Below are 27,362 nucleotides of genomic sequence, written 5' to 3'. Positions count from 1 at the left end.
CTGCCTAGGCTCTTGGTCAATCATCCTCCCTGGGTTCCAGCCTCCATTAACTGAAAGGTCTGGGTTGGTTTTGTTGTTGTTGTTGTGGGAGGTGGGTGTTTTGTTTTGTCTTTTTTTTTTTTTTTTTTTGGGTTTTTTTTTTTTTTTTTTTTTTTTTTTTAAACTGAGGCCACCCGAGCTTCAGTCGATGGCCTGTGAGTATAGGGCTAAGTGTGGTCTACACTCTAGGACTGATCCTCTGTCTCTCAGGTCTCATCGGCTCAGCCTTCTCCCTCCTGCAGTTCTTCTCTGCACCACTCACAGGAGCTGCCTCTGATTACCTGGGGAGGCGCCCGGTGATGATGTTGTCCCTGGTAAGCCTCTGGACCCAGCTGTTAACAGGCAGAGGGAGAATGCAACTGTGGGGTTCCCCTGCCAACAGTGGGCTCCCATCCCTTCTAGAGGGATCTTCTGGCCCCTGGTGTTACACCAAGCTAAATACACCTAAGGAAAGTACAGGGACACAAGTGGCCCGGGTCTGAGGGTTATATGCTTGCCTGCCTTGCTCTGGGTGCTTCCTGGCCTCAAGTGACCGATCCTGCCACTTGGCCTCTACCCATTGGCAGACAGGTTTGGCCATCTCCTATGCAGTGTGGGCTACCTCTCGGAGCTTTAAGGCCTTCTTGGCCTCCAGAGTGATCGGAGGCATCAGCAAGGGGAACGTTAACCTCTCCACAGCCATTGTCGCTGACCTGGGCTCACCGCCAACCCGCAGCCAAGGCATGGTGAGTGAACAGACCTAGGGAAGGGGGATTGATGTCTGGGCTTCAGACTCCATGCCTAGCTCAGGTCTTTTCCCTAGGCAGTCATCGGGGTAGCCTTCTCCTTGGCCTTTACTCTGGGTCCCATGCTGGGAGCATTCCTGTCTGTGGAAATGGTGCCCTGGATCAGCCTACTTTTTGCCGTCTCCGACATGTTGTTCATCTTCTGCTTCTTGCCAGAAACACTGCCCCAGGAAAAGCGGGTAGGCCCTGGTCCCTGGAGGGGTGAGGGCTCCTGTGGGTTGGAAGAGGTTTCCTTTCTTATCTGTACCATTGGCAGGGGAGACTGGCCTGCCCTCAAACTGCTAGCATCACAACACCTCTTGGGTTTCCCTATTGCCTGACAGGTCCTAGTCCCTAAGCTGCCAGGCTGTGTGCTCCCAGCCTGTGGTGTGCTCCCAGCCTCCTAGCCAGCCCTCACTTTCTCCCACAGGCATCTTCTGTCACCCTGGGCTTCCACACTGCTGCCCACCTGCTCAGCCCCCTGGCCCTGCTTCGTTTTGCTGCTGTCACTCACAGTCAGGACCCGCCTGCTGAGCACAGTAAGGAGGCTTACCCGGGACTGAGCTCTCAGAGTCTTTGACTACCCAGCGTGAACAACGATCAACCTGTGGTCTGTGTTGACTTGCAGGACTCAGAAACTTACGCCGTTTGGGTCTTGTCTACTTCCTCTACCTCTTCCTGTTCTCAGGCCTGGAGTACACACTCAGCTTCCTGGCACATCAGCGCTTCCAGTTCAGCAGGTAGGTCTCCATCTTAGTGGCTTCGAGGTTCTCGGACCCCAGGTCCAGGAAGCCTTTGTGGTACCCCTCCCAGCACTCTGGCTGGTGGCCTTGCCCATCCCCCAGGCAGTTGGTGGCCTAGGGGGCTGGGTGCTCACCCTCCACCTCCTAGCCTGCAGCAGGGCAAGATGTTTTTCTTCATCGGCCTCACCATGGCCACCATACAGGGCACCTACGCCCGGCGGATCAGCCCTGGCAAGGAAGCTGCAGCTGTGACTCGGGTAAGGGACTTAACTTCCTCTACAGCGAGCACTCCTGGCAGGCTGGAAACCCAGTCCTGAGATTTCTGTCTTCCCTAGGCAATGCTGCTGCTAGTACCAGCCTTCCTCTTAATTGGCTGGGCACACTCGCTGCCTACGTTGGGCTTGGGACTGATGCTCTACTCCTTTGGTGAGTGGGCTCTGCCAGAGCTGGGGCAGACATCCTCGTGCCTCTCCTAGACTAACAAGTGCTTCCCATACTCTTTCTCACCAGCTGCTGCTGTTGTGGTGCCTGGTCTGTCCACCATGGTCTCCAGTTATGGTGAGAGTCCTCCCCAAAAGGCTACGCAGGGTAGGAGAGCCGACAGACATCTGACAAGTCCTCCCCCTTCAGGTTCTCCAGGGCAAAAAGGCACAATCATGGGCATACTGCGGAGCCTAGGCGCCCTAGGCAGGGCGTTGGGGCCGGTGGTGGCTGCCTCAGGTAAGTGCTATTGGCTGGCGCACTTCCTCCTGCAGCCTTCCCCAGCTGCCTGCTCGGTCCTCGTGCCTGAGGGGGAGGAGGAGCTGGTGGTGGTGCAGGAACGGGGCTGTGAAGCCTGGGTGGGCACCTGTCTCTCCACAGTGTACTGGCTGACTGGGGCCCAGGTCTGCTTCACTGTGTGCTCGGCCCTCTTTCTGCTCCCCTTCCTACTCCTGTGGAAGCTGAAGCATCCAGCACAGACTTCCAAGGAGGAGTAGCTGAGCTGCCACACCCAACCCCAGCTGTCTGGCTGCCAGGTGGGAACCTGGACCACTCCTCCCACCGGGCCCAGGGAGGCTCCCCATGCCCCTCCTCTCAGGATGGCAACCCAGCAGGAAGCCTGGGCAGCTACACCCTTTTCTCACTCCAAAGCCTTTTAGGCTTCCGGATTTTTTTTTATCTCTCATTCTTCTGAATGACCAAATAAAGCAGCTATTTTGTACCAAGTGCCTTTCTGTCTTACTATTCTTTGGCAGTTGTGTACTAAGTGTTATAATATAACTACCCCATTGAAGAACCACTTTCTAACAACCCCCTCCCCTCTGTTTTGGTGGCCCACTGGAATTTAGTTAGTGTGGGTATGGTGTGGGGCTATTTACTGGAGCATGGGCCACATCACTGTAGTGAATGACCCCCCTCCCACAGCAACTTTAACAGCAACCTTAACTTTTTTTTTTTATATGAATACACTGTCACTCTCCTCAGACACACCAAAAGAAGGATCCCATTACAGATGATTGTGATCCAGCATGTGGTTGCTGGGAATTGAACTCAGAACCTCTGGAAGAGCAGTCAGTGCTCTTATTCTCTAGCCCCAACCTTAACTTCTAATGGGAAGAGGGGTGAGGCCTACCAAGCTCCTCCCCATCAGTGACAGAGCACCGCCACACCCCAACTTCATGATAAGGTCGTGTATGCAGCAGAAAAGGCTGCTGTAAGTATAAGGTACAAGGGATCCCAAGTTCATAGCCACAGATGACATCTGACCAAGAATTAAAAAGCCTGGGTTGGAGAGACAGCTCAGCGGTTAAGAGCACTGGCTGCTCTTCCAGAGGACCCAGGTTCGACTCCCAGAATCTCCATGGCAACTCACAATGTCTGTAACTCAAAGTTCAAGTTCGGAAGGTCTGGCACCCTCACACAGACATATATGCAGGAAAAACATAATATAAATAAGTAAAGAGTGAAAAATAAACCTTAAAAAGACAGGTGGTGGCCGGGTGTTGTGGTGCACCCCTTTAATCCCAGCGCTCAGGAGGCTGAGGCAGACGGATTTCTGAGTTTGAGGCCAGCCTAGTCTACAAAGTGAGTTCCAAGACAGCCAGGGCTATACAGAGAAACCCTGTCTCAAAAAACAAACAAAGGCGGGTGGTGGTGGTGGTGGCATACGTGTTTGACCACAGTACTCAGGAGGCAGAGGCAGGAGGATTTCTGTGAGTTCAAGGCCAGCCTGGTCTATAGAGTTCCAAGACAGCCAGGGCTACACAGAGAAACCCTACCTCAAAAAACAAACAAAACTTAAAGGAAAAAAGACTTTTAGTTCTTAACACAGAACAAACACTTAGGAAGTCCTATTTTAGGGCCAGCAAGGTGTCCTAGCAGACAAGGAGGGCACCTGCCACCAAGCCTGAAGTTAATCCCCAGAACCCATATGGTAGAAAACATACTGCTTGGCTTTTCCTCTGACATCCATGCACACAACACAGAACAGACATGCGTACCTACACAGACACAGACCTATGCACAGCTAAATAAACTAAGGGAACAAAGGCGTAAAAATGCAAAGCTGCCCCCAACCTTAGACAAGGAAACTGCTTAAAGACTTTTATTTGTGAGTAAAACCTGTTACAATGAGGAGAGGACACACAGGACCTGTCCTCCAAGTCTGTCCATATATGCAACGATATTTCATGTGTAATACAAAGAATTAGACTACAAAAGTGAGAAGAGTCATTGCATATGTGGGATAAAGGGCCAAAAGGAAGGACGAGGAAGAGTCCGGATAAGGGGACTGGGGACCAGGTGAGAGCTCAGGCCACCGTGGTGACTGGTGAGACTAGCAGTGCAACAGGCTGTAGGGCCCTGCTTGGTGCCCCATGGGAGGATCACAGGGCTCTGTCCACACCTGAGCACCTGCTCTGCAGGCCCAACCGCAGCAGGGGTGTCGAGGGCTCCAGCAGGGCTCCAGCAGGCTTCCTCACTCTAGCCAGGCTGGCAGTGGCAGCTCCTGAACAAGGCCCCATTAGGATTCCACCTGACACTCGGCGCTTCCCACTAAGCCCTTTTCCAGGAATGAAAGTTAAGTAAAAATTCATAAAGGATGGATCAAGAGGTCATGGGCTCTATGAATGATGCAACACATTAGATGGTACCTCCAAGGCTGGCTTCTACCATGAGTTACCCTTTATCAAAACCAGGGCATCGTCAGATTCAGTTAAGGTCCCTGTTCCTACAAAACCTCCCCACACAAGTCAAGAGTGTTCTGCTGCAGTCTGTCACAGGCTCTACAATAAAAACTAACGCAAAGAGTGGCCTATTCAAATTCACAGTTAAAATGTAAGCTAAATTGCAAACCTGCTGAAAGAAAGTTTTAGAACGGACTCTTCCCCCTCCTGGTATCTGTTCCCTAAGATGGGAATCCAAGACCCCAGTAAGATCAACTATGAGCGCCTGAATGTGGTTTTGGTCATAGGGTCACCAGTTAGACCATGCATAGCGTTATGCTGGGTATACACAGGGTTGCTCACTGCTAGGGCAGCAGCTGCAACCCATTTCTTTAAGGCAGCCACAGTGCCCTGGGCCACTGATGGACATGAGAGTGTTTTCTCAGACCATGGCTGGGGTATGTGGATACCTGTGTATGGGATAACTGACATCACCAAGCAGAGGATGCCAGCAAAAGCCGAGTCCAAATCAGCCACCTGAGACTCCACAGAGTGGAGGGACACTGAGCAGACAATTCGATACTCACGACAGAAAGGAGAGTGAGAGGCAAGGCTCAGGAGGGTGACGCTGTAACCAGAGCTGGCAGAAGCCTCCAATGCCTTCCAGCCAGGACCAGGATCAGTGTCCCCCTCCTGCAGGGGGGCACAACTCACAGGTGCAGGCTAAGCCCAGCTCCCCACAGAACCCAATGCCCAGGGTAGGGAGGCTGAGCACACACTGGGTTAGCACTGGTGCAGGGGCTGACTATACATGGGAGGGGGCTCTAGTTACATGGAGGTTTTGGCTGTTTGCATTCCATTACACGAGAGGATAGAACACAAGAAGAGGGAATCCTGGCAGAGCCAGGCCTGTAGACATGACAGTATGCAGGGTGGGCCTTCAGGAGTCACTCTTCTTCTTGCTCTTCTTCAGGAAGGACGGGGTACGGAACTTCTTCTTCTTTTTGGAAGGGGACTTGCCTGGAGACCCATCACTGCCAGGGTCCATGGGAGACCCCTCCTCAGTGGCAGGGGAGGCTACCTCTTCAGCTCCTGGAGCTGAGGCTGAGGCTGGCTCTGGGTCAGCCTCAGCAAGGGGCTGAGTGGGGTCTGGGGAAGCATGGGCTTCCTCCTCCACTGCTGGGAAGGCAAGTGCTTCTGAAGGCTCATCAGGGGAGAGGTCAGGGGGCGTCGGCTTGAAGGTGGTGGCATCACTGTCGTCCCTGGATGTTGGCTCCTGGGGAAGGTCTGATGGGGGACCACGAGAGAAATGAGTTACAATTTGGACAGTGCAGCTGGAAATAAGAGCACAGGCCAGAGCTGCCAATGTCTGGTAGTTTCTAGGTATTCCTAGATCAAACACTTGACATATGGTCTACTCTACAGCTGGATGGAGCACATTATGAAATGTAGACTCAATCTCAGAGGGGTTCTAGTACCTTCTCATGAAGAACAGACAGACAGGAGCCAGAGCTATAGCCTGCCACTTCTGCAAAAAGACCACATCGGTACATGTTACTCTACTGGATAATGAAGAGAGGTTTGCTGGTGAATTAGTGTCCAGGAATTAAATCTAAATTCCGTTCTACAACACTGGGTCTCCCCCACGGCAGACAGTAGAAAACCAGGAGTCAACTATGAGACCCCTAATGCAGTAATATCAAACTATGGTTAGCTATGAAATGAACTGGAAGACAGGCTGCCCTCACAATTCAAATAGCTAAACATAAAGATCAAATGTAACAGAGTGAAGCAGGTTTCCATCTAGGGCACAACACATTTCTACACTGACTAGGGGACACCAGTATTGTAGATATTTACTCTGTAAAGTTATAAGCAATTGGCATGTTAGGCAATACCAAACCATTTAGTACTGAAAAACCAAGCCAAAGATCAGGCCCAAGAGCAGCTGAGCTAAGCATGGGTTAGGAGCAGCCTGGGCACTGAGGGCTCCAAGCCTCGAACCTGACGGCTTAAGCTCAGGAGGCTGGCGACACCCTGCACAGCACCCTGGCTCAGGAGGTTGGCGATGCCCCTGCAGAGAACCCTGATGGCTGTCCTCTGACCCAGGATAACTGGTAGAGAGGAGACTGCAAGCCCATAGGCTCTCCATACACCTAGCACCAGGGCTCTCTTTGCCAAGCTCACTGCAGACCAACTATCACTCCAGCCATCAAGTTGTTAATCCCAACTTAAGCACAGGTTCAAACAGTCCTCCACAAATACCAGTTAGCAGAATCCATCCTGTCAGAACCCGGCTAGCATCTACTCCCGACCCTTTATGGCAAAAGTATCCCACTAAGCAATCAAGAAATATGCTCAGAAGTGAAGAGTTTTCTGGGGCTCAGAGTATGCTGGGCAGCACGATGGAAGGGGCCAGGAGCACCCTCGGAAGCTGGCACCACGCTTCAGCACTCTCGTGACTAAGCAGGTCACTGAGAGACTGGTCATAGTCTCTGTTATGCATAGTCATGAGGTCTTCTGTTTTTATTTCGATATACAGAAAACATAAGCAACAGAGAAGCAGGAAAGCAAGGCACAGCGCAAGCACCTGGTTAGAGCAGAGGCAGGCGCGGGTACTTACTAGGGTAACAGGTACTCTTTAGCACATCCGTCTCCTGCTGTAAGGCGGCCACAAGAAAGAAAGCACAAGTAGAGAATCTATGCATTCAATCACAGCCATTGGGTTACATAAGAAGAAAGGCCAAGCCACTCTTATAGACCACAGACTGGGGTGAGAAGAGCCAGGAGACACAGACGTACACGGGAGACTAAGGGACAAACGTGTCACGTGTTGGACCACACAACACATACATGCGGTGGCCTGAGAGGCAGAGGGGGCACATACAGCACTCTCAGAGGACTGATCAGTGCAGCAGGCCTAGAGTCCTGCAGCCCCACACAATTGACGGCACCAAGGTGTCAATGGCCTCTGGTCAATGCTGGGAGTGTGCAGGCAAAGGGTAAAACAGACAGGACAAGATGGTGGGCAACACCCCTAAGTGTGCCCTCCCCCACTCACAATAGCTCCAACTATCTTGACTCAGGCTGCCCCAGACAGAGCAGGTACCAGAGGAACCGCTGGCTTCCAGACCTCTGTGCAGCACTGGCTTTGTGGAAATGTGCACTTCCTCATTCATGGTCATGGAATGATGCCACATTCCATTGTCAGTGCACAGGCCATGCAACTCTTCACACCAGGACAGCCACACCGCCTCACCACAGGACTCACCTTCTTCAAGCTTGACGGGAGTACTGGGAGGAGTGTTGGGGACAGCTGACTGGTCTGGAGGACTCTTCTCTTTCTGCTCTCTTGTCTCATCCAGGTTCTCTACAGATGTAAATAAAGTGAGTCTATGGTGTGGAGACTGAGCGCACAGGAGCTATCCCCTTCCTTAGCAGCAGAGCAGCCCTCCGGCCAGCCCCTTTCAGGCTGCAGAGATCCCCAGGCTGAATTTCAAGAAGCAAGGTAGACCCCCCAGCCTGGGGTCTGCTCTTATCCACACAACTGAGGTACTGACTGAAGATCAAAAAACTACCAGCTGTGGCCTCAACTAGCAACTACCCTGCTTCAGCACCTTCAGTACAGGACTATAGGCATGAGCCACCCGCCACACTGGCTAACTTCTATCCTTATTACAAAGACAGGGCAGAAAGATGGTTTAGCAGGTAAAAGCAACTGACACATAGCCCGACAACCTGGATTAAAACCTGGGAACACATATATCCCACAAAGTTGTCCTCTGACCACCCACAATGGCATGTGTATACCTACATTCATGCACACACAAAGAAAATAATTCTAATTATTCAAAGAGAATCTTCCAGTCAGGGCTGTCATGTGACTGACTGTTGGCCATGTCCTCCATGAGTGAGAAGCCCCTCTAGATATAAATGACACCTGTACTGGCCAACCAGGAAGTCACACTAGCATTCATTCTTTAGGGTTTTACTTTTTTATATAAAATGTTTCCCCAAAATAATCTGTTCTGTGTGCTCACACAAGTAAATGCAGAGCATCTCTGAGGTCAGAGGCCAGCCCAGCTGTCAGTCCTCACCTTCCAGTCTCTGAGACACAGTCTCATCTTTGTTGTGTGCTGCTGTGTCCTCCAAGCTAGCGAGCCCCTGGCTTCGGGAGAGTCTGTCTCTCTTAGGACTACAGACTCATGTGCTACTGGGTCTGGCTTTCACACAAACTCCAGAGATCCGACTCATCAGGTTTGTGCAGCAAGCCTGAGTGCTGGAACACCCCAGACGCCTGCAGTAACTCAGACTTGTCAACTCCAGTGCTACTTTAATTTTCTTAAGTGAACTAGACTCATGAAAACCAGAGGAAAAAATAGGAAACTGGGGCCCCAGACCCAGAAAACCTCATGTTTGCTTCTCATTTAAGGAAAAAATATATATCAATTATTATCAATTTTTCTCGAATCTCCACATTTCATATAAAAATCTTCCCTCAGTAGAGAGTTCCCTAAGATGACCAGGTCTGTGAGTGAGAAGCCCCTCTGGGTACACACTGTCAACCAGGAAGTCACACTAGAATTATTTAGGATTTGAGTTTATTATATAAAACATTTCCCACCAATAACCTATTCTGTGTGCTTACTCTGAACACTAACCACTCTCCTAAGCTCACCACGGTCTCCTAAGCTCACCACGGTCTCTGACAGGAGCAGCTTCCTGGCCTTCCACTGATGCCCTCCTGAGAAAACACGGAACAGCTCCTTTCCACAGCCCCAGCCTTACCCTCCTCCAGCAGGCTCCACCCCTCTGCCAAGAGCTGCACCAATGGCAAGCCAGGTCTGGGTGGGTGGGCGTGCTCCTACGGTGCTCCCACTACTGCCCGCATACACTGAATAACTAAGGAACTACTTTTCACATAACTCACATTTCTTCAGCAACTAAACAATGCAGTGAGCACTTAATCTAAAACAAGATCAAATAAGGTTAAGCTGGATCAAGTGAGACTGTCAGCATTTGGTGGGCCACCCTCTGCACTAACAACTGTCTACAAGGCTGTGCCTGGGAGGACAGCTAAGGAGCCCCCTTGGTATTCAGTACAAAGCACTGGGATGTAGCTCAGCTCATGGCTCTAAGGACACTGTCATGAATGTTCATGAGCATAGCATCTCTGCCCCAGGCTCTTCCTAGTATCAGGAAACGGTTCCCAGTGTATGGTGAGCAGAAAACTCAGGGCAAGGGTAACAGGCCCCACATTAACGCTGTCCCAAAGCCTGCAGGCCTGCTTCTGTGAGTTCTCAAATGTTAGGGTCTGGTTTTCAGAGTTTGGAGGTACTTGTTCTGCCGAGTTCTGACACTTAGCCCTATCTGTTTCCATGTGTTGTACAACTGTTCTATAACTTCTGACAAAAGCATGACCATTGTTGTCAAGAGTTGGAAAAAGGGCCATGGCAGCAGGCAGCGCTATTCGTGACATGGTCTGGAACACCCCAGAACAGTCAGTACACTAGCTCACACCCTATGACCACCCCTGGATAGGAGCATTCCCAGCCTTCTAATTCACAGTCTAGGGCCACAGGACAAGGGTATGGAGGAAAAGACTATGCCTAGAAGGCCAAGCTATGAGAACCATAATGAGGACTTTCCTCTGCACATAGACCATGGTCCAACCAAAAGCCTCAATTCTGAGACCTGAAAACTCGCAGACCCTGGCCCAATCCAAGACTTTGCCATGTACACCCTGCTCCTGTAGTGGTCACCCATCCCAGATGCAGGCTCTCTTCTTGAGCAACTGGAAACCAGCCCATTACCCGGGGACTTAAGGATGAGCTCAGATGTCTGTCTGAGCATCTGAGACACCATCTGAATGGTGTCTACCCCTGCATCATGAATCAGTGAATCAGAAGCCCTCTTCTCAGGGAAACATTAGCAGAAATACTGCATGAAGAAAGAGTAAGTATTGCTGAAACATAATATTTAAGAGGTCTTTCTCAGTAACTAATCCCAATTGGTAACATCAAATAGACAGAAATGACCAGCCCAGCACATAACCCAGGTGGAGGAACAGTCTTAGAGCTGAGGCCAATCTCTAGCAGAACCCCTCTACCCTGTTTTGTGATGTTACACATGCGTCTGGGACCCACACTGTGGAGTGTGCCGTGCACACGTCCATCCTGACAAGCCCTGTTCCCAGGGTGTTGAGCCTTGTAACTCTTTCCTCGCAGCACAAACATTAGAGTAGGTCTGTGAGGGTATATTGCTCAGGTGTTGGCCAAACAAGACTTGTGCTGCATGCACAAGACTTTTCTCACAGAGAAGCTTCTAAGCTTCTAGACACTTCCTCCTGCTTTCTGGGGCTGCCCTACCTCAGATCTCAGGAGCACTCACCTTCAGAGCCCTTCTGCTTCCGCTCCACCTCTCGTCGGTATTCTTCCAGTTCACGGTCTGTCAGCGTGTTGAAGGGGTTGGGACCTGTGGTGCTCACAATTACATGGGGCTGGTATTCCTTCTCAATGATGGCTTTGGAGGCCGTCACCAGCTCCCCCTGTAGACCAAAGAGACTTGGTATGCAAGAGCCTGGCCTGATGGGACCTCCCTCCTCCCAGAAACACATCAGGCATGGGGGAGATAGGGGCTTTTCAGGAGCACACAGACAAGACTGCACCACTTGGCCCAGTGGGGCCTCCCTCTTCCTGAGCAGACAGCAGCAGAGGGAGGAGAGGTCTTTTTCAGGAGTGCACAGACATTCCAGGACTACACTGCCAGGGCCCATGGCCAAGGCAGATTTCAAAAGCAAAGGCACCAACTGAGGTGCAGAGTCAGGAGCACACACACCCGAGAGGAGTGGACAGGAATGGCAAAGGAATACACCGTGGTACTACACTAAGCAAGTCATTCCCATGTGACCTCAGAAAATGTTACTCTACAGCAATCAGAGCAGAGTGTACAGAGATTTGCTTACATTCTTTTGTTATGTTTTGGTTTTGGGAGACTGGGTCTCACTATGTAGATGTGGCTGTCCTAGAGCTCACTCTGTAGACCAGGCTAGCCTCAAACTCACAGAGATCCATCTGCCTCTGTCTCCTGAGTACTAGGATTAAAGGCTTGCACCACCATGCCGGGCCTAAGATTCGCTTATGTTATCGAGGCTGCCCTTCTGACTGACTGGTTGACAACCGGATCCTGAACTTACACCACAGCATTCAGAAGTAACAAAGGATCCCCAAACAGCAGGTTTGCCTGATCCATCTGGAAACTGAGAATGTATGACACAGAAAAAGCAAGCAAAGACCAAAGCAGCTCTCTCCTGTCAAGCATGACAGACCGAAAAGGCCACAGTGGAGCCAGAGGGCAGCCTGCCCCGTCCCATAGCAGGAGAGGAAAGTGGCCCTCAAGCACTCGAGAACACAACCCAGAAAACACAAACATGCACATGATTCAATGACAGCTTATGAAACGAGAACCCCAAATCATTTGGATGGTGGGCCTGGAGCCTCAGATCACACACTGGCAAGGGGTGAACACCAGAGGCAATCAGTGTCAGCAGGACTGGTCCATAGGGACAGTCAACTCACACCAGCAACTACTCTTCAGGCTCTGTCTAGAGGAGCTGGTGTGTCTGGGTTGACTAGGGGACAAAGTGTTTAGAGTATTCCATGTGTAAATGGTGACAAAGACATGCCTCTCCCACCCGTATCCCCCAGGAAAGAAGGGCAAGCACACTGGATAGGTAGCCTTGCTGAAGAGCCTGGAGACTCAGGAAGGAGGGGACTCTCCCTCTGGTCTGGCCTAAGAACGACTGACTTTTCATTCATGAGTAGCTCAGCCACCACAAGACAGAAAAGAATCTGAATTTTTGTCACTTACTAATGCTGGTTGAAACAAGTCCCTTCCTGTCCAAAAGCCACACTCAGGCTTAATATCCACAAGAAGATCCAGTTAACAAGACCCTCCATGCAACCGCATTCTGTAAACACAGCAGTGTGCTAGTCACCATTGCTCACAACAAAATGAGACAGGTATCAGGAGTGAGAAGCCTGTCCGATGCATGTAATCAATGACATCAGGCATCCACTGTTACTGAGAACTCCACATTCTGACATCCTAGAGGAAAAGCAAAGTCCCCAAGCTAGGTCAGCTGGCTCTCAAGAAGCACACACAGAGCAGACCTTTCACCAGCCAAGGTGTGGAAAAGACCAAATGTAAGCACATGTCAGACAGCCTGTCTGAGTCTGACCTCAGTGAGTACAGCAGCCAGGACTAGGAAGGCAAGATCAGGAACGCGTGGTATCATCACACTCCTGGCTGCCCAAAGGGACTCCAAGCAATGCAGAGACTCAGTAGCTACTTCTGTACCTGATTAAAGCCTCCGACTGAAACAAAAACTGCACACCTGGGTTAGGGACCAGACTTCTCAGAACAGCAGTGTTCATTGTAAAGACTTGAGTTTTTTAGGCTCTTCACTAGCCCACTTCCACTCCTAGAAGTGCTTTCTCTTCTTCTAACAAACTATTTCTGTCCCATCTCAACTTAAAAAGCATGACTTTCTCTGTCTCCCTTCCTTACAGCTGCCAAGATTTTCACCCAATGTATATTAAAAACAAACAAAAACAAAACAAAACAAAAACCTCTTACCTAAACTGTCCATGAGCTAGAGAGAGAACAATGAAAAAGACACTCAGATCTGCCTTTCATAGTGTTGGGCCATGAACACAGTAGGGACTCATACAAGATAGGCTTACTCCCCTTGGTATTTCTGCCACACAGTGTAAAGAGCAAGCCAGAGTGAAATGCCTGAGGACACAGAAAAGCTCACAATACACAGACTGAACTATAGATTCCTTCCTTCCCTGGAAAACGTCAACATACCCTAATACCCTCTCTATACCACTTAATGCACTTGCAAGAAAATCCAGGAGGTGGCCCAGTTTTTATAGCTTCCACATTGGGGTATGCAAAACTCAAGTGGAAAAGGCTCCAGTATCTTCTCCACCAAGGGAAAGCAATCCCAGCACAGGGTGAGCAGCCATCAGCAAGGAGGGAAAGTCCAACACTAAGCAATTTCTTAAAAAAAAAACAAAAACAAAAACAAATTCTCGAGTCTCAAAACTGTTTCTAAGCCGGGCATGGTGGCGCACGCCTTTAGTCCCAGCACTCGAGAGGCAGAGGCAGGCGGATTTCTGAGTTCGAGGCCAGCCTGGTCTACAAAGTGAGTTCCAGGACAGCGAGGGCTATACAGAGAAACCCTGTCTCGAAAAAAAAAAAAAAAAAAAAAAAAAAAAAGAAAAACAAAAAACAAAACTGTTTCTAAAGTCCTCAAGAGATGCACGTGTCCCCCTGCGCCTACCTGTCCCCCTGCAACTACCTCACCCGGAGGGAGTGCTCAGGACACAGGCATCCTGTGCGGAGCCAGGCAAGCCCTTCCTCTCTGAAGCTGCTTTTGTCAGATACTTTGTTGCAGCAACAAGAGAAGTGACTAATTTGTAAGAAGCTGGAGTAATAGTTTTCATACAAGCTAGGTGTGTAGTTGAGTGGACCTCTGACTATCTGTCCTAAGAGTCCCTGTGTTACATCCACATCTCAAGATGTTCCCCAACACAAATAAGATAGCTAGGGCTGGCCTGCAATGTGTCCTACTGGGTACACACACGAACCTATGCAGACATACCCTCAAGTACCCAGGTGACCTGCCCACATCCAAATAGGGCTAGCAACAGGAAATAAAGCTACCATTGGGTGAAGAACCAGCCCAAAATGTATCCTCTAATGGAGCTGGCTACCCTGATACTTCCTAAATCACCAACAAGTCAAAACCTATGAAATGCACAAGACCCAAAAAACAGCTCAGCAATTGTGACTGTGACTCTGCTACAGCCCACAAAGCTGGAGACTCAGGCCACAGACTAGCATATGGGTCGTGCACACCACAGACAACTCCACATACAGCAGATAAAGACTATTATTAAGTTAGAGGCTCACATGACAGATGGCCTAAAGCAGCAACAGGAAAGACAGGCTGGAGGGTAAGCAGCATCCCTGCCTCTGTTCTCTGACAAACTCCTTTAAAAGGCAGGTAGAAATGAATATAAAACTGGGAAGATTCAGAAAACAAAACAAACAAACAAACAAACAAACAAACAAAAAACTGGGAAGACAAGACTCATTTAATATATAAATATGTAAAATAATGTTACCAGGAGTGACTCCAGACAGGAACTGAGCAATTCAGTATGTTTTCTATCTGGCAATCAGAATAGCTTTAAAACAATACCGGAATTCCACAGCAAGTATGTAGAGTGAAGCGAGACTGGAAATACCCACCTTCAAGCTCTCAAATAAGCACTGGCCACTTTTTGTTTTATGTTTTTCTCCTTTTTTATTTATTTACTTATTTATCTTGTTTTTTGAGAAAGGGCCTCCTCCCTGCGAGCCCTGGATTGCTGGCTAGGTCACTGGGCCTTATTCCTTTGTTTGTTGAGTTAAATCTCCCTCTATAAACCAGGGTGGCCTTGAACCCTCTCTGCTCACACCTCAGCCAGGTTTTATTTAACGTTAAAAATAAATGTATTAATTTATAAGGGTTAACACAGACAGCCATGTTTTATTTCTCATACGTCTGAAAGGCAAGCTTTAACTGGCTTCCAACTACTACAATCAAAACTGAACCAGGGTCACCATAGAAGCTGCCACTGCTGACAAAGCCCAGAGATGCCCATTTGCAACTGGCAACGTATGACAGGCAAACTCTGAAAGCCAAAGGCAAGCACTAAGTTCACATCCAAAACCTCCGAAAGTGAGCCATTTCAAGAAAAACTTAAAATGCTGAAAACTGTTTTAAAAAAGACAACGGTCGGAGCACACCTTCTCTACAGTCTCAGAGGACTTAAAGGTCCTTGTCAAGTGCTTCAGTAACTAAGATGGAGCAGTAAAGGGGAGCTACTTGGGAGAGGGAAGGGAGAAGAGCACTGCGGACCAATAGGTAGGCGAGGACAGGGCAGTGAGTACCTTTCTAAAAGAGACAGACTTAGCGGGACTAAAGGTCTGCTCTGCGAGCCCTTCGATAGTTTCCGTACAGTCAGAGAGGGGTGCGTCCTGAAACAGTAAACTGAGTCATCAGAGCACACCAGGCCCAGCCTTACAAATACCAACCAAGAAGACAGGATAAAGCCGGCTAAGAGCATGCAGCAGGGGCAGCTGTCAACGGTACGGTTGATGACAGTGCTACGTGCAGACACTGGACATGAAACCAGGACCATAGCTGGCCAGTTAAAAAAATAAAAAATAAAAAAATAAAGCAGCACTTATCACCTCCTCCTGCAGTGAGACTGAAAGCACCGGAAGGCGTGTTGCTCTCGGAGAGCCACTTACACAGTTAGTGTCGAGTGCCACGCCATGTCAGCCGTTGTACAGAAATTCACATAAATGTGGGTGGGCCACATTTACAAGCTCACACCCACCCATTCCGCATCCCAAGCAGCACTTAGTTGCAGACGTGAGTACACACCAAGCCCACCCGCCTCCAGCATTTACCCGGGGGAGACCAGGGAACCCCGTTTCAAAGCAGTGGCATAGGCGCCCTTAAGTATGCATGCACTCTAAGGAGCGGGGCTAGAAGGGTGGATACACCCTCAGCATGCTTGTACTTGGCCTGTAACTCAAGTAAAGTGTCTGCACTATCATGATTTTAAACAAAGACACCCACTGGCCTAGAATACTCACCTCACAACATCATTCTGGTCTTAGTCACCACCCACTAATGTCAGAGACACTAGGTTCTCTTACCTGAACAAGGCTTCTGTCCATCATTACACCACACAAAACCTGGGACTGAGGTCCTGCTGTTTTAATGTCCTGTAAGTTCTGCTCTCGGATCTGAGGATAGGAAGAAAAAAGGCACATGAGCAGCACAGAGAATGGAAGACTCCGGCCCTATGCACACTGCACTCCTGTCTAGGCCCATGATGGTAGGATGGCTAGGACACACCCACTTTAGGGTACTGGCCTATCTGCACAGAGGGTGATAAACTAAATGCTTAATGGACTGGACTACTCTTGACTTGTTCGTGGCTCTTACAAGGTACTATATATGGAAGTTGGTGGGAAATCTTAGCAATGCACTCCTCTTTCAGTGACGCTGTGAATGCTGATGGATCTCCTGGTCTAATAAATCAAACACAGCTCACAGATCTCTGAATGAACCCTGAAAGGCAAAGGCTACTGTCTGTTCCTATTAAGATCAGGCCCTACGGTTTCCACACTTTAGAATTGCTATTTGAGAAGTCTAAGAACAGTGGGACCCCCACACTATAAACAGAAGCACCGATCTGAAGAGATACCTGTGCTAGAACGTGCACACACTCTACCCCACAGCATACAGTGCCCCTCCCAAAGCTATATACCCACACCCCCAATTAAGACAGCAATACACACCTTGTTCCTCATCTCCTGGACCTCTTTTGGGTTAGTGTTCAATGGAACAAACAGGTTAGGGACAGCAGAGGTGGAAGTTCTATGTCCATCCTCTTTAGTCCACTGGAATATCAAGAATATGTGACAAGTCAGGATAATGACAACAGTAAATGACACCACAGCATCCAATCTGTCCAAATGATCTCACGTCTGATCATGCACTGAACATCACAGGACGGAACCAATGACCACATTTCCTGGGTCACCCAGTAGAGTTGCCATAAAAGTGTGATGTGGCCATTTAAAAAAAAACAAACAAACAAACATCAAGTGATGGGCCTCACAGTCATGACTGATAAAAAAGGGCCATTGAGAGCTCATTCAAAGTCTGGAGCAAAAAGGCTGACTACTCAGCTGGGCTTCATTTTTAACCCATGGACTTGCCAGAGGAGGCCCCTCAGAGACCATTGGTTCACCGCCCTGAGAGTCACCCAACACCAAAGCCAACTGGAAGCGTGGGATGACAATCATGAGAAGCAATGTGATGCTCCTACCCCAGGGGTAGGCAAAGTCTGCACTGTGAGGCAAGAGTGGGCATCACCAAAGTTTTACATTAAAATAAAATGATAGCATCAGAACATACTAAGTATAGACTATTCCAACCCAAGAACAGCACTGTATTAGCACCAATACAGTAGCTAACCTAGTACAAGATTTTGGTGATGTCAAATATTTTATATAACTTAATACTTTTAAGTGTTACAAAATATCCCAAACAAACTTAAAGCTTCATGAGTCTTCAGAGGCTGTTTTAGATATCAGTGCACACTGTCCACGCGCTGTACTTTTTATTCACTATTAGTTTTGGCTCTTCAATAAAATATGAGATCTTTAGCCAATTCTAATACGTAAGCATGAGCAGGCACTGAAGAGTAAAACAAGCCATCTTGCAAGTGTTATGCCTTTCAGAATATTTTTGAGAGGCAATAAAAAAAGCCATAAACCATAAGAGTTTAAAGGAAGCAACAAAACCATCAAATGCTTAGCCACTGCAAAGAAGTGTGGAATGGGCATGGAGCCGTGGGTACTCACTGATGCTTATCTTCTGAGACAAAAATAACTCCAGCATTTTAGTGAAAACATTAAAAGAGCCACTCAGAAGCTTGAACACATTTGAAAATTGCAATTATTTTAAATTAAAATATACCAACCTGGGCACACTGCACAGAACCTGTGTTACTCCAGAACAGCAAGAAACATAGACATATGCTGACCAGGCCCTTTGAGGCATACACTGACTAAATGCCTCAAGTAACTGGACTTTTCAAGCTAAGCTCCAGTGCTCACTGCCTCTGCTGTAGGTGCACAGTGCAAAGACTCCAGGCAATGCAGGGTGCTCACAGCATCAGGAAACAGGGGTTTTGTTTGTAAGGTACACTCCATTTTACAAGTAAAGAAAAAGAGGGCAGGATGAGAGAAGAGCAAAGGCCCACACCCGAGCCCTGAGGCCAGCTACAGCCAAGCAGGCTCCTGACCCCATGACAGCTGCTCAGAAGCATGGCGGCTTCTCACCACACCAGAACTACCTGAGAAGACAAAACCTTTTCCTCTTTTAAGTGTTTAAAATGAAAGCATGTTTACAAGAGACTACTCTCCTGTCTGCTTGTCCCTGCCTGAGCTTGTCATGCACAGTCCCTTCACTAGGGACTATGGCAATGGGCTTTTGTTACATATCAGCTCAATATCTGGGCAGAATGTCCTAGCTGGCCCGTACAAAATTATGGCCCATTCATCCTCAGAGGAATCTTTCAGCCCCGGGCACCAAGCATCTCTCAGAGCACATGAGAACCCTGAGCAGCAATCATACTTAGCCCAGCACCCCTGGCTGAGTCTTGTGGCTGGTGCCTGTAGATGGCCTGCGCTGCACTTGGGTCATGCCACACCCAGCAGGAGTCAAAAGACTCGCCACCATGGCCGTCTACTCACATGCAACAGTCCATGCAGAGGGCAGCTGGCATAAGCATTCGGAGGCTGTGGGATAGAGGACAGGCAACAATGCTGAACGAGGACAGAGGTCAGTGAAGAACTGGCCAGAAAACCATAGAAGAAAACTGCGTAAGAAGATACCAGAGATAAAGCAGTTTTGGTAACATGACAAATGCACTCGGACAAGTTTGCGACACTAAAGAATAAGGTTTATGCCATGAGTACTTTTTCATAAATGAACTTAAGTTTTCTCGGACAGATGCTGAGTTAAAGGTGAGCTCCTGCTTTGAGGTTAATGCATGTAAGTTCTTTAGTACTTTTGCTAAGTGTAAAGTTGGGTTAGCTGGAATTACTGAAGAGGTACTTTGTATCTTAAGCAGTTTCAAGCAGAAAGTATTAACTGGGATCTTAGCTAAGACATAAAGTAGATTTTGGCTCAGAAAGAAGCAAGTCACACAGGCAGTGCTCATTAACGAGGTCAGAAAGGGAAGTTCCCAAAGCCTCCGAAGCCCCAGCTGCCCAACTTGCTCTACATCATCTAACTATGAACAGTAAGGTAGGCACAGACCAAGCAGTTGGTAATACAGCTTGGCACGCAGACACCGGACGAGAGAGACTGCAGCAAGGGTTTCACGTGATCGTGTGTAATGTTCGTCCACACCTTAGTCTTCGACTTGGGACTGCTTCCGTTCTGCCCCTCCTCAGAAGCGTCATCACCCCGGCCAGAGTTCAGCCATCTTGTCTTCTCTCGCTGCTGCTTCTGAAAACTGTGCCTGAGCGGCGAGCAAGTGCCCGAATCGCCATCACTAGCAAAGGAGTGGCCTGTGACACTGGCAGGGACTTCCACATCGCTGTACTTTTTAGATCTCTCTCTCAGAGCAGGGTATCGATAAGGGTAGCCAGTTCTGTAGCCCTAGGATTCAAAGAGGGAAAAGCAGTCCACACTCCAGATCTCAAAAACAAACAAATAGAGTGGCATCCAAAGATGTTGGCTTCCACGAGCACACACACGCACACACAGCCCAGAGGATTTCAAGAACTGCTTCTCAGGTGTTTGAGCACATTTGAACTCAGTCTTCAAGCTGAGCTTGTGCTCATCTACTACACTCTGAAAGATGTGCCTCACATAACCCACACGTCTGCTGGGTCAACTTCTTTGCTAACTCCTCAGAAACAGTTGGTGACTTCCTTATTTCACTCATCCAATACTTAGCACCCAATAGTTGAGGCAAACAGACTGCTTGTAACTACCTCCCCTTGTGGCAGAGGTGAAACTTCCAAACTTGCTTCTAGGCCTTGGCATTCGCTGCAGGTGACAAGCATGGATTACACAAAAACAGTAGTGCCAATTTTGTGGGCCTCTGTCACACTGCTAGCTCTGACAAATCGAGCTACTGGGAACACTGAGCTACAAAGAAATATCCTTTGGAAGTGGGTCATCCCCCAGCTGAACTTTCTGATGAGAGGCCAGTCCTGGCTAGTTCTCTGATTGCAGCCATCAGACTTCATTGGTGTCTGGAGTGCTGACCCAAGGAAATAATGAAGTGCTGTTTCAAATCATTAAGCTTAATTTATTTTGCTACATAACATAGTGGGCCACCAAGATGGCTCAGTAGATGAAGACGCTAATAAACCTGACACTCTGAGTTCAATCTCTGGAACCCATGTGGTAGAAGGGAAAAACTGCCTCCTGCAGGCTGTCCTTTGACGCCCAAATATATACCACAGCGTATACAATGCCCCCCCCCCCCAAAAGCCCCAGTGATTTTAAAAGCACATCAAGTGTCAAACAAATGTTTCCTAACTTATCTAATGGTCTCAAACTCAGAATGAGTCCCTCACTGCAGTTCATCATGTGAGACACACGGGACTACGGCAGCCATATCCATCCATTCAGAGACTGCACCTTGTGACAGAGGTACTCTAGAAATATTCCCACAAGCGGCAGAGTAGAGGGCTGCTTTGGAAGGCTTAGGTAGTGTCATGAGCTTCAGCTGTCAACTTGAAGACATCTCATAACTGTTAACTGATGTAGGAGGGCCCGGCTGGCTGTGGGAGGTGCCATGTCTAGGTGTTGTGAAAGAATGGTCACTGAGCAAGCCAGAGGGTGCAAGCTAGTGCAGCTCCTCCACGGGTTCTGCTCCAGTTACTGCCTGGAGTTTGCTGTCCTGTGCTGACTTCCCACAACAATAAATTGTCCAAGCTGCATTCTTAGCTCCCACTAGGTCCAAAGGCAAAATTGTATTTAAAGATACATCAGGGGGCTAGAGATATCGCTCAGTAGTTAAGAGCACTTACAGCTCTTGCAGGACCCAAGTTTAGTTCTCAGCACCCAAGGTGGGAAGGTTGCAACAGCCTGTAACTGCAGCTCCAGCGAATCTAACACCCTCGTGTGGACTCTGTGGACACTGCACTCACACACACAAACTCCCAAACAAACACACACATAATTTAAAATAAATTCTTAGAAAGAAAAAAGAATAAAACTTAGAATGTGGCTCAGTTACAATGACTGCCTAAGATGTACAAAGCCCTGAGTTCCAGTCCTAGCACTGCATAAAAGCAGACATGGTGCTATGTCCCCTTTAATCCCAGGACTTGAGAGCTACAGACAGTATGTTCAGGAGTTCACTGTCATCCACAGCTACAGGACAAATATGGGGACATCATCCTGGCTTCATGAGACTTCATCTCAATCAATCAATCAATCAATCAATAAGTTTGTTTGTTTGTTTGTTTCAAGACAGGGTTTCTCTGTGTAGCCCTGGCTGTCCTGGAACTCACTTTGTAGACCAGGCTGGCCTCAAACTCAGAAATCCACCTGCCTCTGCCTCCCAAGTGCTGGGATTAAAGGCGTGCGCCACCACTGCCCGGCAACAAGTTTATTTTTAAAAAGAATCTTTATATCATATTTTATTATGGTTTAGCCTACTAGCTATAAACTGATAGTTCTTCAAGACTTTTTAGTAAGACAGCACTCAGATACACATGAAGACAGCCATTTTGACTGCTATGAAAAACATTTGAGCTTTAGAACAATAAACAACGTTCTCACCAGATTATCGAGCATCCGCATAAGAGCTTCAAATTCCTGCTCCCCAATCTGCCACTTAGGAGGTGACCCAGAGCCTTCCCCTGCTGGAGTCCCTGGAGAACGGGATTTGGCTTTGTACTTCCCAGGATCCAGCAGAACTAAGTTGTCTGGTCCTCCAGCACTTGCCAGAGTTCGAACCTTTTCAAAAAAGAACAAGCAATATGGCTTGATTCCACAGAGCTAAAGAGAACCAGATGAGCACAGAGAATGCAGAACAGTACAGCTCTCCACAGAAAGCAGTGAAGCACGGGGGGGGCATTTTCAGAGATTTTCTTTGCAATGACAAAATATGGACAGTAGTAAGAAATGGGAACGTTCCCTTATTCCATGACAGATGTCAGGACTGATGGCAGGGGCAGCAGGGGCTGGAGGCCAAGTAGAGCAGTATGAGGAATACTGACACTGAGAAGCAAAGCACCTCTAGGTTTCTGCTCTAGCTTTTTCAAAGGATAGTGACTGTCAAATGCAGTAACAGAGAGAGAATATGCATAAAGCTATAGCACACACCAATCCTCCATAAGTGATGCATGCATGTGTGTATGAAAAATTAGAAATGAAAATCCCAGCAATCTTTTCTAAGTTCCAAACCACGAGCTCACCATGGCTAAAGGACTGCTCAAAGCTTCACTCTTGCAAGACAAGTATTAGAAAACCCACAGGAACACCAGAGACATCCAAATAAACCATTAGCTAAATGGCATGGCCTACCTGGATCTCACATGCAACCACAAGGTTATGGATGTAATAGAAGGCCTCCTCCACGCTCTCTCCAACTGACACGAGTCCGTGATTCCGCAGAATGAGGACCTAAGGGAAGGCACGGGAGGGAGCTGTGTAACAAGGCACCAAGACTCATCCTTCCAGGCTCTACAACCGAATACCACAAGATGCTACTCACCTTGCTTTTAGGGCCCAGATTTTTCTGAATCAAAATTTTTTCCTCTTCATCAACCAGAATGCCATGGTAGTCATGGTAAGCAACATCTCCAAGGGAAAGTGCCTCCGGGGAGATAGGCAAGAGTCCACACTTCATCGCAGAGACCTAGACACCACGGTCACCATGACAAAGAAAAGCCACAGTTCAACAGCAACTCAAGACCCACAAGTGCATCCTCACAGAAATAAAATGACACTGGGGTATGTTTAATTTCATTTTCTTGTTGGAGACAAATGAACCCATAAACTTAGCTTTATTCTTCACTTCCAGGCCCTGACAGAAGCTGGGAGAACTTGGGAGAGAGCGCATGACTGGGATTCTGCAGAGATTACACATGCCACGCCAGTCAGTGCTTAATAACACAAGCCATGGTTCAGGGAGAGGAACACTAAGCAGGCCCTCTGAGGACGGTGTCTCAAGGGGAAAGTTTCAAGTGCTAAGGTTTTGTTCATGTTTTATTTTAGGCTGTAGATAAGAGAACTCTCTGAAAGTTTCATAAAAAGTAATTTATAACAAATAGACAATTGGGCTGGAGAGATGGCTCAGCGATTAAGAGCACCGACTGCTCTTCTGAAGGTCCTAAATTCAAATCCCAGCAACCACATGGTGGCTCACAACCATCTGTAATGAAATCTGATGCCCTCTTCTGGGGTTTCTGAAGACAGCTACAATGTATTTACATATAATAAATAAATCTTTAAAAACAAAAAAAAAAACAAATGGACAATTACATACTTATAATTCCTCTATACTTATCTAAATAAATATAGTAAAGTGTTGTAATTTGTTTTTGTTTTTTGTTTTTTTGAGACTACGTAGGCTTGGCTGTCCTGAAGTTCACTATGTAGACCAGGCTGGTCTTGAACTCACAGAGATCCACTTGCCTCTACCTTGAGTACTAGAATTAAAGGTGTGTGCCAGTATGCCCAGCAATATAGTTTTTAAGTAAAGTTTTTAAGTAAAGCATTTTTAAAGTAAAGTTGAGTCTCAATAAAACATTCTCAGTAGCTAGGCATGGTGGGGTGGGCCTGTCTGTTATCCCAGCTCCTCACAGACTGGAGCAGAGTGATCACAAGTTCAAAAAGCAGCCTTAGTTACAGAGTAAAACTGACTCCAAATATAAAATCAAAAGAGATTTGAGGACTACCTCATCATAGAGCATGTCTCGTTTGCATAAGGCCTGCAGGCCTGCACTTCACCCTCAGTACTACAAACAAACAAACATTTACCCAGCTTTTTTTGGTTTTTCGAGACAGGGTTTCTCTGTATAGCCCTGGCTGTCCTGGAGCTCACTTTGTAGACCAGGCTGGCCTCGAACTCAGAAATCCGCCTGCCTCTGCCTCCCGAGTGCTGGGATTAAAGGCATGCGCCACCATGCCCGGCTCATTTACCCAGCTTTTATGTTTCCTAAAATTCCCTCAAATCTGTTACAGAATATGCCAAATTTTAACATTCATTTAAGCTGAGATGGTGGTTCAAGCTTTTAGTCCTAGTAGTCTGGAGGCCAAAGCAGGTGAATCTCTGTGAGTTCAAGGCCATCCTGGTCTATGAGTTATCTATAACACATTCTAAGTTATAGAGTTCACGGATATCCAGAGCTACACAGTGGGACCCTGTCTCAAAAAACAAGGTAAGGAAAAAATAAAAATAAAAGGATCATATCCAGCTGCAATGGTATGGATTTGTATTCCTCACACTGAGAGGCTGAGGCAGGAGAATCATCACCTGTTCAAAGACAACACAGACTGTATTCGGAGACTTATCCCAGTAGGTTGAGGCAAAAGAACTGCTACAAGTAGCTATGCAGTTCCAGCCCAGTCAGGGATACAGAGCAATGGTCGATCTTATAAAAGAAAGGGAGAGGGAGGAAGGGAGGGAAGGGAGGGAAGGAGGCAGGCAGGCAGGCAGGCAGGCAGGCAGGAAGAGGGGAAAGCAAGTCCAACTAGAGGCCGAGGGTATAGCTCAGGGTTAGAATTATGTAGGGTTAGTTCTATTCCCAGCAAAACATACTCACAGAAAGAGAGAGATTTTAAAATAGAAAAGGCGAACAGTTGAGAAGTTGCTTTATTCCTGTGTGTGACTGACTGTGTGTGATGTCTGTGAAAGCAGAGGCAGGGTAGTGCCAGTACCAGCACGGCACCAGAGAGCAGCAAGTGTCCTGCTCCACTGCCCTCCACCTCTGATGCCCTCTTCTGGAGTGTCTGAAGACAGTGTCTTTCACTAAACCTAGAGCTGAGGTGGTAGCCATCAAGAACCAGTGATCTTCCTGCCTCTGCCTGTCACGGAGATGGGGTTACAGGCATGCATGCAACCACATACAGCTTTTCTGTGGATCTGAACTAAGGTTCTTTTACTCGAGAAGTAAACATTCTTACCTGCTGAGCCATCTCACCAGCTTCAAACATTGTATGTGTGCATGTGTGTATGCATGCATATATAAAATATATAACAATTTAGACTTATGAACTTGCTACAACAAGCAAGGGCAAGTCAGAGCTTTAAAACCTATGAAGAAAGCTGGGCAACCATGGCGCATGCCTTTCTTCCCAGAATTTGTGAAGCAGAGGCAGATAGATCTCTGCAAATACGAAGCCAGCCTGGTCTACAGAGTGAGTTCCAGGATAGCTAAAGATACATAGTGAGACCCTGTCTTAAAATAACAAAGACAAAAGCAAATAAGTAAGCATAATGGGACCTACAGAACTCCTGGCATGGCACACTCACCGCTGCCCCCGCTGGGGTGTGGATGTGCACAATACATTTGGCATCTGGTCTCGCAGCATACACTGCCGAGTGCAGAGTGAAGCCCGCCTGATTCACCCCTAGGTTAGTACTTCCACGGTCTATTATATCTCCTTGTAGATTGACCTTAACCTGCAAATAAAGAAGCAAACCTTTAAATACCAAGAAGACCTCCAGGTACCCTTACTAGAAAACCTGAAAGCCAAGAATAAGTGTCTATAACTTCTTTTAAAGGTACCTCCTAAACTAACCATACTTGTATATGTTCAGTAGGGCTCTGCAACTAGATGTGAGGACACTTAAAAGATCTAATAGAATAAACTTGACGCCAAAGAAAAGGGTACTCTCACCAAGCTGGACGCAGTCACTTCACTGTAGAGAAGTCCAAAAGGTACGATGAGGAAGTGTTCCTGCTCAGAGTTCACTCTGGTCTACGGGAAAACGCCTGAGTCAGCACAGGAGTAATTTTGCAGAGGTAAAAGTACCTGAGTCACTTACAGGACACAAAGTCACAGGTGAATGACTAGGCAGGAACTAAAGCATACAGTCTATCACAAAGCTAGGACGATCTGAACACTTACTGTACAGAAATTTAACTTACCATATACATACTGGTCACAATGAGCACAAGTCAAACAACCCAGTTCAATACTCAACCACTGCAGGGCCACTGTAAGGTGATTCTGAGGCCACCGGTCTAATGGCAAAATGATGCCAAACCTCAGAAGTAGGATAATGAAACAAACATCTTTTTTTTTTTTTTCGGTTTTTCAAGGAAATGGCTCAAAAATTAAAAGCACTCGATGCTCTTGCCAGAGGACCTAGGTCTGCTTGCCAGAGTACATATCAGGTAGTTCCCAGCCACCTCTGACTCCAGTTTCAGGAGCTCCAACCCCAGTTTGGACTCTGTGGATACCTGCACACATATGGTGTACACACAGACAAGCAGGCACACACACACACACACACACATATAATAGATAGAAATTTCCCATTAGGTTCTGATAATACACAAACCTGGAGGACAATGGGAAGACAGTAACACTCACATATGAGTACAATCTTTCCTCAATGTTTGATACAGTTCTGAAAGTCCCGATACCAAAATATAATCTTCTGGTTTCTATGCATCATTCACAGTGTCTGTGTCTCTCTCTCTCTCTCTCTCTCTCTCTCTCTCTCTCTCTCTCTCTCTCTCTCTCCAATTCATTCAGCACAGAAAGGTACAATATACCCAGCATATATCAAAACAGCAGGAATATGGCAGTAAAAAAGAAGAGATCTTCCCCAGTTTAAAAAAAAAATAGAAAAAGAACAAGAAGAAAAGAGATCTCATTTTGATAAGAAAGGGTTTTCGGATAGACTTAAGTGTGTTTCTACAAGGAAGGCATGCTGAAACATGCCTGTGATCTCAGCACTCGGAAGCTAAAATAGAATGAGCCTAAGTCCAGGAGCCCCCGAGAGAGAGAGAGAGAGAGAGAGAGAGAGAGAGAGAGAGAGAGA

General features: G+C 47.7%; 2 protein-coding genes across 17 annotated transcripts in view; one reads left to right on the top strand and one right to left on the bottom strand.

Moving 5' to 3' along the window:
• Positions 1-2,801, top strand: part of Mfsd10 (major facilitator superfamily domain containing 10) — a 3,815-nt gene extending 1,014 nt beyond the window's left edge. For 4 of the 7 annotated variants that reach the window (XM_029476963.1, XM_029476962.1, XM_029476961.1 and 1 more), the window contains exons 4-12: positions 250-353; positions 606-764; positions 842-1,003; positions 1,234-1,342; positions 1,432-1,543; positions 1,695-1,803; positions 1,882-1,972; positions 2,057-2,266; positions 2,408-2,801. In XM_029476963.1, the coding sequence (XP_029332823.1) occupies positions 250-353; positions 606-764; positions 842-1,003; positions 1,234-1,342; positions 1,432-1,543; positions 1,695-1,803; positions 1,882-1,972; positions 2,057-2,266; positions 2,408-2,523 (1,172 nt within the window). In that variant the 3' untranslated portion in view covers positions 2,524-2,801. The remainder of the gene's footprint in view (positions 1-249; positions 354-605; positions 765-841; positions 1,004-1,233; positions 1,343-1,431; positions 1,544-1,694; positions 1,804-1,881; positions 1,973-2,056; positions 2,267-2,407) is intronic. The other 3 variants (XM_021162853.2, XM_021162855.2, XM_021162852.2) reach the window with 2 other exon arrangements.
• A 1,302-nt stretch (positions 2,802-4,103) lies between these two features.
• Positions 4,104-27,362, bottom strand: part of Add1 (adducin 1) — a 61,608-nt gene continuing 38,349 nt past the window's right edge. For 2 of the 10 annotated variants that reach the window (XM_029477219.1, XM_021161675.2), the window contains 12 exons: positions 26,210-26,290; positions 25,842-25,991; positions 23,079-23,222; positions 22,889-22,987; positions 22,142-22,318; positions 19,655-19,999; positions 17,122-17,223; positions 16,474-16,563; positions 15,697-15,783; positions 11,080-11,236; positions 7,961-8,059; positions 4,104-5,976 (listed from right to left, as the gene is read on the bottom strand). In XM_029477219.1, the coding sequence (XP_029333079.1) occupies positions 5,630-5,976; positions 7,961-8,059; positions 11,080-11,236; positions 15,697-15,783; positions 16,474-16,563; positions 17,122-17,223; positions 19,655-19,999; positions 22,142-22,318; positions 22,889-22,987; positions 23,079-23,222; positions 25,842-25,991; positions 26,210-26,290 (1,878 nt within the window). In that variant the 3' untranslated portion in view covers positions 4,104-5,629. Of the gene's footprint in view, positions 5,977-6,201; positions 6,218-7,311; positions 7,350-7,960; positions 8,060-11,079; positions 11,237-15,696; positions 15,784-16,473; positions 16,564-17,121; positions 17,224-19,654; positions 20,000-22,141; positions 22,319-22,888; positions 22,988-23,078; positions 23,223-25,841; positions 25,992-26,209; positions 26,291-27,362 lie in introns of those variants that run through there. The other 8 variants (XM_029477220.1, XM_029477221.1, XM_021161677.2 and 5 more) reach the window with 8 other exon arrangements.

This window comes from Mus caroli, chromosome 5 (genome assembly GCF_900094665.2).
Source record: "Mus caroli chromosome 5, CAROLI_EIJ_v1.1, whole genome shotgun sequence".
Lineage (NCBI taxonomy): Eukaryota > Metazoa > Chordata > Mammalia > Rodentia > Muridae > Mus > Mus caroli.
Note: the sequence above shows the minus strand (reverse complement) of the source record. Positions and strands in the feature narration are given on the sequence as shown.